The sequence below is a fragment of the Malaya genurostris genome, chromosome 3 (genome assembly GCF_030247185.1).
Source record: "Malaya genurostris strain Urasoe2022 chromosome 3, Malgen_1.1, whole genome shotgun sequence".
NCBI lineage: Eukaryota > Metazoa > Arthropoda > Insecta > Diptera > Culicidae > Malaya > Malaya genurostris.
The window spans coordinates 243,137,497-243,151,059 of NC_080572.1; the positions used below are offsets into that span (position 1 = coordinate 243,137,497).

General features: G+C 41.2%; 1 protein-coding gene across 8 annotated transcripts in view; it reads right to left on the reverse strand.

Moving 5' to 3' along the window:
- LOC131438700 (obscurin) overlaps positions 1 to 13,563 on the reverse strand; it is a 153,290-nt gene that overhangs the window by 37,939 nt on the left and 101,788 nt on the right. For all 8 annotated transcript variants that reach the window (XM_058608881.1, XM_058608877.1, XM_058608879.1 and 5 more), the window contains one exon: positions 91 to 3,532. In XM_058608881.1, the coding sequence (XP_058464864.1) occupies positions 91 to 3,532 (3,442 nt within the window). The remainder of the gene's footprint in view (positions 1 to 90; positions 3,533 to 13,563) is intronic.

Here is a 13,563-nt window from a genome sequence, read left to right on the forward strand (position 1 = left end):
AAAGCAGTTCATATGTACAAATGCAGCGGATGTGACTGTACTACGGGATTGGTTAGAACCCGTAGAGTCAACCGATATTGAATAACTTACCTTTGGTCTTGGCTGGTGGCTCTGGTAACTTAACTGATTCGATCTTCTTGGCTTGGAAAGGTGTTTCTACCGGCTTTTCTGTATCTGGTTTTGGTTTAGGATCTTCTAGCTTTCTTGGTGGCGAAGTGTTGGTTTTCTCCGGTTCTGGCTTCTTCTCCGGTTGCTTACTGGTAATCGGTTCTGGAGCTTTGATTGATGGTTTTGTGACTTTCGATGATGGTTTTGCAGTTTCAGGTAGTTTTTTGTCAACTACTTTCGAACTTTCTGGTTCTGTTTTCACTGAGTTAGTATTCGGTGTTTCAAAAGATTTCGGACTGCTTGAAACAAGTTTCGCTGTTGGCTCTGCAGCTTCGGGTAGTTTCTTGTCAACTGCTTTCGAAGTTTTTGGTTCTGTTTTCGCAGGGCTAGTTGGTGTTTTCGGTGTTTCAACTGGCTTCGGACTGTCTGAAACAAGTTTTGCTTGTGTTTTCTTAGGCTCAACTTTCTGTTCTACCGATTTACTTTGAGCTTTCGCGTCTTCGGTTGCCTTGTTCTTCTCTTGTAGTTTTGGACTATCCGAAACTAACTTCGTAGATGTTCTAAGTGGCTCGACTTTCTGTTCAGTTGGAGTTTTTGAAACTTCAGCAGTCTTAGTAGGTTCTGCCTTCTTTTCCAATGGTTTCGAGAGACCCGAATCTAGTTTTTTCGATGTTTTCGGAGATTCGATCTTCTGTTCAACTGGTTTAGGACTATCGGAAATCGGTGTTTTGGGAGTTTCGGTCTTTTGCTCGGCTGTTTTGAGAGGTTCAGAAACCTTTGTCGAATCAACTTTCTTTTCGATTGAGTTTTGACTAGCTGAAACTACCTTGGTTGGTATTTTCGAAGGTTCGACCGGTTTAGTCGGTGTCTTCGGCGACTCCGGAGCTTTAGTTGGTTCAACCTTCTTGTCTTGAGGTTTCGAACTATCTGAAATTGATTTTGTAGTTGTCGGTGTCTTCGTAGGTTCAAATTTATTCTCTACTGGCTTCGCTTGTGGTGTTGGAGACTCGACTTTTTTTGGACTTTCTACCTTCGGAGACTCCGCGGGCTGTTTCTCAGCAGCTTTCGGTGCTTCTTTTGCTGATTCAACTTTCTTTTCAGTTGATTTCGGACTTGCGACAGACTTTGCTGGAGCTTTCGGTGACTCAACTTGCTTTTTCGGTTTTGGGCTTTCGACGGAAGAATCTGCGATCTTTTCTGCTGTAGGAATTAGTAGCTTGGGAAGATCTTTCTTTTCTGTTTTATCCTTTGGTGATTCCGATTCTGGTTTCTTTTCTTCCGGTTTGGTCTCTTGCTTTGCCGTAACTGCAGGAAACTTTACGGCTTCGACCTTCTGCACTGTAAATGACTCTTCTTTTTTCTCAGTTTGGCTTACAGCAACTGGAAGTTTTGATTCTTGTGTTTTATTGGTTTCTTCTAAGTCAGATTGTTCCTTCTTGTATGATTGTCTGCGAGCAGCGTGTCTTGCTGCGATTTGCTCTAACTTTGATAATTGTTCTTGTTGATCGGAGATCGGCTTTGTTTCTGTTGTTTGAACTTCTTGAACTAACGGTTCTTGATGCTGCTGTGTTTGTTGTTGTTTTTGCTTGAGGGCTGCGTATTTCGATTCAATCAGTTGAATCTTTGTTAACGGTTCGGCATTCAACGGAACCGCTTCAACTGAAGATACTTCTGGTTCGGTAGGAGCAGTTGAGATTGCTTCTACTGGTTCCGGTTGAGATTTCTTGGTTTTACCGTATTTCGACTCAAGTTGTTCAAGTTTCGACAGTGGTTGTACTGGTTCTGGTTTCTGTTCCTGAACTGCTACAATCGTTACGCTTTCCTGTGCTGAAGATTCGATGATATGCTGAGATTTTGATTCGATTTGTTGTAACTTTTTCGAAGGTTCAGCTGGTTTATCTTCCTGCTGTTGCTGATGTTTTTGGTGCTGTTGAAGCTGCTTCTGCTTGAGTGCAGCAAATTTGCTTTCCACAATTTGGAACTTGGCGTCTAGTTCTTCCGACTTTTGCTCCAATTGTTTTTGCTTAAGGGCCGCGTATTTCGATTCAATCTGCTTGATCTTTGAGTCGGCGTCAATCGGAGGACTGAGTGGGGATTCTGGCTTCGCAGAAACTGTATTAACCTGGACAGTTTCGGTTGTCGACACTTCCTGTTGTCTTTGCTTTGACGAAGCGTGTTTCGCTTCGAGTTGAGCGATTTTAGAGGTAGATTCTTGTTGTTGAGCAACTACTGAAGTCTCTGTTACTTTCTGTTGCTGCTGTTGAGTTGATGTCCTTACCTTTGCTACAGAATCTTGTGAAGACGCTGTAGCTTTTGTTTCGACTGCTTGAACTTTTGTTTTGGAAGCTACTTGCACCTCCTGCTGTCGTTTTGTGGTTGTTGTTTGGTTGTTAGCTACTTTAGCTTCTTGTATTTGGATTTTCGCTTGAGATTCTAGCTGGGACTCCTGATGGCGTTTGATCGCTGTGGATTTGGATTCTTGAAGTTGGGTAACTTCGGATTTCGATTGACTGACAACCTTCGAATCCTGTTTTAGTGATGTATTCTGGACTTGCACAGAAGAAACGTTACTCTCTTGGATATGTGTGCTAGTGTGTTTGCTCTGAGACACCTGTTCGGCTTGTTGTTGAAGTACGGTTTCTTGTTTACTAGCAGAAATGTCAAGCTTTCGAGAGGATTTTTTAACTTCAAAGGCTGCTAAACGTTCTTGAACACTTGCGGGTTTCTCCTCTTCCTCTTCTTCAGTGGTTACAACTTCTTGACTCGCTGTTTTTTGTGCCGACTGAATTTCCTCGCGATGTGCCTTGTGCTTGAACACCACGTAGTTATCGGCAAAATCCGATGGTTTGATGTTTTCGTCACTTTTATGTGCTTCCACTCGCTGTGGTAGCTTTATGATACTATCGTCAATGTTTGTCTGATTAGGATCAAGTCGCAAATCGTCGTTGTTGTGCTCCTGAAGTGCTACAGCGTTATTAGCGTACTCCTCGATCTCGTAGATCCAGCGTTGCTTAGCTTCTTCGGAGTATGCGATCAGATGTACGGTTTCTGCTCGACTGGCCGCCTTCGGTTGTATTTCAAAGGCACGTGAGTCGATCACTTTGATTTGGGCGTCCGGTAGTTTGACGATCTCCTTGAGTATAAAGATGGATTTTTCGTCCGACAGGCGTTTTGCCTTGGTGATGAGGATGCGTGCTTTGAAGAGAAAAAGATAGCGCTCCTTGATTTTACCGTCCTTTTCCTTCACTCCAAAATATTCGTGAGCAAGTACTCGACCTAGCTTCTGTATGTTTCCACGGAAACCTTCGATACTCTCCAAGTACTTATTGTTTATCGCTCGACTGGGCACCGAGAGCATCAACTCTAGGGCCTTCTGGAGGTCGGTGACATTTTCGCCAAGTGAAGTGGAATATTTTAGGAGCTCCTGCGGAGAAATGTGACAATAATAAGAGGGTCAGTTTTCATCTGTTATTTGTTTCTACACACTAAATACTTTTTTTTCAATCCGATCTACTAGGTTGGACAAGCTGTGGCCTGTGTGTTCGATTTTTTTTTTTCAAATAAAATTTTTATTAGGCTCATTTGCTTTAGCTTAACGTGGCCGATTGTCTTGTTGTTAGGGGGAGAGAAAGGGATGCCGTATTACGGGGCGGCATACTCCCCAGTTAGTAAGGGGACATAGGGAGGGTGGGACCTACACAGTATTGAATTGAAATTTGAATACATCATTGGTTTGTGGCATACATCTTTTAGACACATTTTGCGTTCGATGAATCTTCATGTTTTTCAGCTTGTAGCAATGAAGAGATTATTCTGGATTGGGATGCTTCGTTGGTGTGTTCTGACGTTGATGTGACGTTTTTGGGTAGCTTCCAGCAACTCAGTCAGTTCAAGGCAGGTGCATGCTCCGAAGCATCGTTTACACAGGCCATACTTCCAGCAACGTAAAGAAGAGTGCGGTAGAGCTGTAGACGAGAAAGAGATAGGGAGAGCACTAAATTTGAGCATTGATAGTTTTCAAGAAGTTATAGATGAGAGTCATATAAGGAAGATTTCGAGTTGCCAAGACGTCGCGGACTGGTACGAAGGGTGGTATACCTCGGGCCCGAAGGGAACCTATGAGTTGGGACCTGGCATCACAATACTCGACACATGTCCAAACAACATGTTCGATGTCATGATAACCCTCACCGCAAACGCAGACACCACTCTCAGCGAGCCCCACACGACGGAGATGCGCGCTGAACATATAATGATTAGACATGAGCCTTGACATTACACGAATAAAGTCTCGGCTCACGTCTAACCCCCGGAACCAAGCTTTCGTCGATACCTGTGGGACTATTGAGTGTAACCATCGTCCCAGAGTTCCACTATTCCATGTATTCTGCCAGCTGGCTAGAGTTTTCTGACGACAGCAACTGAAAAATTCATTGAAGCAGATTGGTCTTTCATAGATATCACCTTCTAGTGCGCCCACCTTGGCTAACGAGTCCGCCCTCTCATTGCCCCGTATGGAACAATGTGAGGGGACCCAAACCAAGGTAATCTGGTATGATTTTGCAGATAAAGCACTCAATTGTTCCCGTATTTTCCCCAGGAAATACGGTGAGTGCTTTCCAGGCTTCACTGAACGGAGAGCCTCAATGGAACTGAGACTGTCCGATACAATGAAGTAGTGATCTGTGGGCAGAGTGTCAATGATCTCAAGGGTATACTGAATTGCAGCTAGTTCTGCGACGTAAACTGAAGCTGGATCACTGAGTTTATAGGAAGCGGTGAAATTTACATTGAATATACCGAAGCCAGTGGACCCGTCTAGATATGATCCGTCAGTGTAAAACATTTTATTACAGTCGACTTCTTTAAATTTATTATTAAAAATTTTTGGGATCTCTTGAGGGCGTACAGGATCCGGGATTCCACGAATTTCCTCTTTCATGGATGTGTCGAAAAACACAGTAGAATTAGAAGTATCCACAAAATGAACACGATTGGGAACAAACGAAGAAGGATTTATATTCTGAGCCATGTAGTCAAAATACAAGGACATAAAACGGGTTTGTGAATTAAGCTCGACGAGCTTTTCAAAGTTTTCTATCACCATCGGATTCAAAATGTCGCATCGGATTAGCAGTCGATATGAGAGAACCCAGAACCTGTTTTTCAACGGTAAGACGCCCGCCAGCACTTCAAGACTCATCGTATGGGTTGATTGCATGCAACCCAAGGCAATACGTGAACAACGATACTGAATTCTTTCCAGTTTAATGAAATGAATATTCGTAGCGGAGCGGAAACAGAAACATCCATATTCCATTACTGACAATATCGTCGTTTTGTACAACCTGATCAGGTCTCCTGGGTGAGAGCCCCACCAAGTTCCGGTTATTGTACGAAGGAAATTGATTCTCTGTAGGCATTTTCGTTTCAAATACCTAATGTGACATCCCCAGGTACCTTTGGAATCGAACCAGACCCCGAGATATTTAAATGTGAAAACCTGAGCTATGGTTTCACCCCCTAGTTGAAGCTGTAATTGCGCAGGTTCTCGCTTCCTTGAAAATACAACCAGCTCAGTTTTCTCCGTAGAGAACTCGATACCCATTTGAAAAGCCCATGTCGACAAGTTGTCGAGGGTATCTTGCAATGGTCCTTGGAGATCGGCAGCTTTGGGTCCTATAATAGACACAACACTGTCGTCGGCAAGTTGTCTTAGCGTGCAAGATGTGTTGATACATTCATCAATGTTATTTACGTAAAAGTTGTATAAAAGGGGGCTTAAGCATGAGCCCTGAGGAAGACCCATGTAACTGAATCGCTTTGTCGTCAAATCACCATGCTCAAAATGCATGTGTTTCTCGGACAATAGATTATATAAAAAGTTGTTCAAAACTGGTGAAAGACCATGCTGATGCAACTTCTCAGATAGAACGTTAATGGAAACTGAATCGAATGCCCCCTTGATGTCGAGGAAAACTGATGCCATTTGTTCTTTACGAGCAAATGCCATTTGAATTTCTGTTGAGAGCAACGCTAGACAATCGTTCGTTCCTTTACCCCTGCGGAACCCAAATTGTGTACCTGAAAGCAATCCATTTGTTTCGACCCAATTGTCTAGACGGAAGAGAATCATTTTCTCCAACAATTTCCGGATACAGGAAAGCATAGCAATCGGCCGATACGAATTGTGATCGGAGGCTGGTTTTCCAGGTTTTTGAATAGTAATAACTCTCACTTCTCTCCATTCGTGTGGGACAATATTACCCTCGAGGAACTTGTTGAATAAATTCAGCAAGCGCCTTTTGGCAGAGTCGGGCAGATTTTTCAACAAGTTGAATTTAATTCTGTCTAACCCCGGGGCTCTATTGTTACACGACAAGAGCGCAAGTGAGAACTCTACCATCGAAAACGGTGTTTCGTTTGTATTCAATGTCGCGACGCGGGATATCTTCTGTTCCGGAACAGAATCAGGACATACTTTCTTAGCGAAATCAAATATCCAGCGGTTAGAATATTCCTCGCTTTCGTTCGCGTGATTTCGATTGCGCATGCGACGGGCCGTATTCCAAAGAGTGCTCATTGCTGTTTCTCTCGTTAATCCGTCAACAAACCTTCGCCAGTAACCGCGTTTCTTAGCTTTAATAAGACTTTTCATTTGAAATTCTAACACCGCGTATTTCCGATAATTATCTGGAGTTCCGTTCTTTCTAAACGAGATGAAGGCTGAAGCTTTTTTCGTTTTCAGCTCTGAGCACTCTTTGTCCCACCATGGGTTGGGAGAACGCATACTAGTTTGCGCGCTAGGTACTCGTTTCGTCTGAGCTTGAATTGCGGTGTCAAGAATCAAGCCAGCCAAAAATGTATACTCTTCCTCCGGAGGAAGCTCCTGTGATGTTTCTAGTTTCTCAGATATCGAGCTCGCGTAACGTTTCCAATCAATGTTTCGTGTGAAATCGTACGAAACATTGATTGTTTCCGATGGTCTTCCACGGTTGGTGATAGAAACTATGATCGGCAAGTGATCGCTACCGTGAGGATCACAGATTACCTTCCACTTGCAATCTAACTGTAGCGAAGTCGAGCAAAGGGATAAATCCAGCGCACTTGGTTGTGCTGGCGGTCTAGGGTTCCGTGTCATTTCTCCCGTGTTTAGAATTGTCAAATTGAAGTTGTCACACAGATCTTGGATTAACGAAGAACGATTATCATCATATAAGCAGCCCCATCCTGTACCATGCGAGTTAAAGTCCCCTAAAACCAGCCGCGGTGAAGGAAGAAGTTCTATGATGTCTGCAAGCCGACGATGCCCTATCGAGACTCTGGGAGGAATGTAGATAGAAGCTATACATAGATCTTTGCCTTTAATATTAATTTGGCAAGCAACAACTTCAATTCCCGGTGTCGAGGGGAGGTTAATACGATAAAATGAATAGCACTTTTTAATCCCTAAAAGTACCCCTCCATAAGAGTCTTCTCGGTCCAGGCGGATTATGTTAAAATTATGGAAGTCGAGGTTGATGTTAGAAGTAAGCCAAGTTTCACTCAAGGAGAATACATCGCAATTATGAGTATGTATTAAGTGTTTGAAAGAATCAAGTTTTGGGATGATACTTCTGCAATTCCACTGAAGCACAATGATCATATCTTCGATTCTCAGTGGTAAATTATCCATCAAAAGATACGATCGCTGCAAGGAGGGGCCATTGTTCAGTCAACTGTTTTAAAAATGTCCTTACTGTTGGCAGTAGAGCAGTTAGGAAGCTTTTCAGAGGATCAGTAATATTGAAGGCTGTTAATATCCAGTCCACGATATCAGAAAATTTCAATAATCCAGCGTTTGTTGGATTTTCTGGTTGTGCTTTGGGGTCATTCGGGTTTTTTGATGCCCCAGGAAGTGCTGGGTACTCCTTATCATCCCTAAGTTTTTTGAACCCAGGAGGTGTTTGCTTCGGTTTTGAGTCAGCACTTTTTGTTTCCGTTTGGTTCTTTTGTGACGAAGAGGACAGTCTGAGGCCTTTACGAGGAAGCTTGGGAGAAGCCAGATTTTGTCTTTTCCTGCTTCCTTCAACCTGTGTGTAGGAAGGTCCTTCGCCTGGGTCGTCAGAGGTATCCTCTTCAACTGGCAAGATTGCAAACGGGTTCTCAGGGGTCGATGGAGTGGTTCTTTTTAAGATTTCCGCATAAGAACGTTTGGAACGTTCTTTCACGGATCGCTTCAATTTCTCCGCACGCTGTATGTACGTAGGGCACACCGAAAGATCATGAGGATTCTCCCCGCAGTAGCAACACTTTTCCACTGCTCTTCTGCAGAGATCGTCCTCATGGGCCTCTCCGCATTTGCCGCATCGCAGTTTGTTGCAACAATAGGTTGCCGTATGACCTAACTGTTTGCAGCTTGTACAATGCATTACCCGCGGTACATACAGCCGAACAGGTAGACGAACTCCACTCACTACCAAGTAATTTGGAAGTGCAGATCCGGCAAAAGTCACGCGAAATGAGTCCGATTGGTAAAATTTACCATCTATCGATTTGGAGTGCAATTGCTTGCACTCCAAAATTTTCACTGGATGAAGGTCGGGGTTTTTGAAACGGCCTACCCCGTCCTTCATCAGATCTTCGATTGTCAGACTTTCGTCACGGACCACACCGTCGATCTCCACCACATGAGACGGGACGTACACGCGGTACTCCTTCGTGAACAACTCGCTGGTAGCAATCGCGTTTGCTTGCTTCAGGTCGGACACAACAACGCGTAACTTGTTTGGCGAAACCTTATCTATTGTTTTTATTGCCGAGTAATGTTTTTCCAGGTCCCGAGCAATATTTAAAACTCTGAGAGACTTTAATTTGGGCCGGAAGTATACCACCCACGGACCCCCCGAGCCATCGTCTTGGTAAACTTTTTGGCGGGCAGGCAATATCTTAGAGGGAGATGGAGGCATCGGAGAGGGAGATGGCATCGGAGAGGGAGATGGTATCGGAGGGGGAGATGGTATAGGAGGGGTAGATGGCATCTCGGAAGCAAACTCAGCCTCTAAATGTTCTTCGTTCATTCGTTCAGCTTCGCCCTCCTCCGAGACACCCCCACTGTCATCAATATTCATATTTAAAGTGCGGGAGTAAAGAAGTCTCCCGCACTTGAAATGAGAAAGAAAGAAATAAAATGAAAAGAAAATATATGAATAGTAAAAGTTGAAAGAAAAAGTTTGAGAAAATACTTAACAGTATGTCACGGTAAGCTGTTAGGTGAGTTGCTCCTTCACTCCTTCGTTGTGCTTCAGCGTGACCTTGACTCAGGATTTGGCTGCTGCGATGCGGGTAGCAAACAATAGAAATAACTGCTGCCCGAGGATAGCACAATAGCGTCTACTGTTGATACCGATACAAAACCGGTGCACAGACAGAACTCACTTGCGGGGATGCTACTTTTTATCACTTTTATTTAATGCCTATACTACAGCCTCTGCTGTGATAGGCACCTTCGTCTTACCGATGTCGATTGTTAAAAAAACGCGTGTGCTCACTTCGAACATTCGGTTACGAATGAACTGTGTGTTCGATGTTGTAGGTTTTTACTTGTCTGAAAATGAGTTCCTGTAAGTTTTTTGATTGCGTTTAGTCTGTTGTGAAGAAAAAACTAACGAAGAACCTTCGATTTTTCGTTGAGGATGTGCTGAATGTTTAAAACAGTGGTGAGTAAAAACGACGACACGACCTGCCACTCGTCTATTAAAACTGTATCGCAAATCTGACTACCCCTCAGTAACTCGAAATGTCAAAACGAAATTGCTCGAAAATTTGTTAAAACTGGCAACTCGATTTGATAAATTATTGATTTCGAATAACAGATACCTTGGATACTGTTGTTCAAAGGCATGTTTATGTAGATAAACAAAACAAACTCCGAATCGATATACCAGTCGCACATTTTACCACTGTACCTAAGAACAAGAGTCGGCCCTTAAAAGTTAAGTGAAGCGCTATGTTTTTGCGATACCGATATATATCATTTTATTTGCACTACCAGTAATTGTATGCACCGGAAATTTGATAGCATAGCAGTTACCAAACAACTACATCGGCATCTCACACCATCTTCATTAGAAACATTCAATAATGTATTGTAACTATTACATAGTTTTCATAATATATTCAAATTATGCGACTAAGACTTTCCTATAAGTAGATCGTATCGTCAGTATTACTATTTTTTCACGCCATTGAGACAAACTTTTGTTTTATGATTATTGCTAACCCTAGAATAGTTTTAGTATGACATCTGGATAATTCTTGTAAAATTCTCTTGAGAAGACTTGAAACGCCTCTTCAATAAAAATCTTCATGAATAACAATCAAGTTTTTTAGCATGATTTAGCAGAGAAAAAACATAAATAAATGCATTTTTTCGTTACTGACTCAATGTATAAAGGATCTTTGAAAATAGCTTAAATTTAATAATGGTGTTTCAAATCGACATCACAGAACGCAGGAATTTCATTATCGTTCTTTTTCCATTGATTTAAACTTCTGTGAGGGTTCTTCTAGTGTTACGAAATAATATTTTTGGTCTTAATTGAATGCATAATAGACGAAATAAACATCCTGCTCCACCTTTTTTTCGAGTTCTAGAAACAGTAATTTTACTTGATTATTAGCAAATATACATGATTGAAAATTCAGTTTCGTTTTGTGTTGCAACAGATTTGGAAATATATGACTGCATTTTCGTGGATACTGACAATGGATCGGGATACTTTTCCTATTTGTTTGTTTATTTCTATAATTGCGGTGTCTTGACAAATAACGCATAGCAACCAGAACAGTGTTGCCTAAAAATATTAATTTTATCAATATCAAGGGGTCGCTATATTTGTGGTAACTGACGGAAAATCACTCACAGACACATTTTATTCCAATTTTTCTTCGGAGTGCCTGGTCGTGTCGTCGGTAAAAATGTCCAATGAGTGAGAAGCATTCCATCATCGCTCAGACAGGAAAGCAACGCTTACTAAGTTACGCGTCTATTTTTCTTCATACAGCCGTTGGGTGGTCAAGCAAAGAAAATTAACGTCATTTTGTCCGAACACTAATATTTGTAAACAATTTCTTACAAATTGAACGTTAAAGAAATTGATTGGTCATTCAGTATTGGAATATAATAGAGAAATTGCACAACACTGGTTTCGCGTACCAAACGTGCAAATTTATGCCAAAATAACGATCACGAGAAACACCTGTTTTGTGCTATTCTCCTTTGACCAACTCCCTTGGATGCAGTTTCTCGCGTGGTGCTTGAATGAAATTGAATAGATTTCATAACCTATTTCATAGCATTGTCAACGTGCCATCTACTACCGAGACAACGGTTAAAAATATCCCAAACCCAAATTGTTCCTGCCCGCCCTGTATAGTGCAGCCAACGTAGAGCTGGCCAATCGTTCGGCCGGTTTTGCTGCAGGGGTCGAATTGTAAACAGTGCAAGCTATTTTTAACATCATGGCAAATGGGACGTATGGTTATTACGTAGAAGAATCTGTTCTATCCAAGCGGGAACAACCGACTTGTATCGTGGTTCATGGATCGATAAATTTTTACTATCCATTCCGATGTCGAACAGAAAACGATTTCGCGCTACTGGGATTGAGAAAATTGCATAAATTCATTTAAATGTCAGTCAAAGTAGGCGATGGTTTAAAAGTAATGGTCAATGGATCGATCCTCTACAGCTTGTTTGTTGTCTGAATTCAACGTGAATCACTAGAAAAGCGAAGTTACGTTTATACTTCACTCATCAGTTAATCGATACTGAGATTCAAATGTTTAGTTTCATATTTCCATCGACTCTACATATTTGTTTTACAATAAATATTCACACTTTCGTTTTCAAACATCCCATTTTCATTTGCTATGAGTCACAAGCTTAAAGTTATGCAAAAAAATCTCTTAAAATAATTCGTGATGGCATTTTGCGATATCCGAACCGTTATTCTCAGGTGTGTTTATGATGTTCTGTTTGCTTTGAATTTTCTTTTTTTTTCTCATGACACACCCACGTTCATAACGTCTCGAGAAAACATTGTGACGCATAAGGTGAACAACTTTTTTTTTTCTAAACACGTGGTTAATTGATGGGATGGTTGCCAGCTAGACATGTTGTTTAATTATTCGTTGAATCCTTACTGTTGTTTTGATATTTTCGGAACGTTGGAAAATACACTCTGTCCAACATAAGGAATATGATGGGATATTTTAATGATCTGTGCCCATTTTTACTAGGTGTTTCTTTCTCAAGTCTAGTAGTGAGAATCACGCAAAAGTGTTTGTAACCATAACGACAATGAAGCCTGAAAAAGGTAATTTAAGATCGTAGCAAATTTAACAAATAATCCGATTCAACATACCATAACTCAGCAATAGATATTACAATCTCGGAAAATTAAACTTCAAAGGACAGCCTTATGGAATTGTTCGAGCTCTTGACGTAGAACTACCCAACTAGTGTCGATATAACTGTTAACATTTGTTTTGAACATTTAGGCGGCAATTTTTTTGGGTTCCATTTAAACATATTTTTGAATATGTTGATGTGAACCTTTTTTCGTAAATATTTTTTTGAGAATTTTGATCCGTTCAGCTTGTTGTGGTTGTTGATAAAAGGTGATGATCACATTCACCCAGCACTCCATGATCGAAGTCATCCTTCATTTTTCTCGTATTCGAAGAAACAGCACTTTTCCCAAGTAACATTTTTCTTATAATAAATACTTGCAGCTGCCTTCAATGCAACATAATAAATCTTGCATTAAAACTTCAAACTCCATGAAAGCCTACTGAAAACCACTATAAGAGCATATCCCTGCCAAGTGGACCATTCTTTTAAAGCAAAGTGAAGAATCAGTATAAACCTGCGTTAAATCTTCTTCGAAATGATTTCGAATTCAAGAAAATTTTGAAACCAGTGTCATGCCTGCTTTGAATGCAATCAGTAAGAATATATGAGATTTTAATTACGCGTTTATAACTTATAATGCGGTCTTTGTGAAAGTATCCATGATTTATGAAAATTATGTTTTGTGATTCATCGTCATTTTTGTGTAAAACTATTTCGTGGCGTCAAAACTTGTGCATACGTACGTTGAATCATTAAAGTCCATCATATTTCCTTGTTTTTGCCTTTCGAAATTTATATGATAAGAACATAATAACGGCGGCCATGAAATTTTGTTTAATTCAAATTACACTTAATCTAGGAAACAATAAATCAAATAGCACACAACAAATGTGTCATAAATGTACTTTAGAACCCAAAAAAATTGCTCTGAGTGAAACTGTCATCCAATCAACACGCACACACTCTAAGGAGTGTATCGAAAATAAGCTATCCACATACATTTGTGTTGTACGCATGTATTTGTGATGGTTTTTTTATGTTCAGATCACAGCATGTTG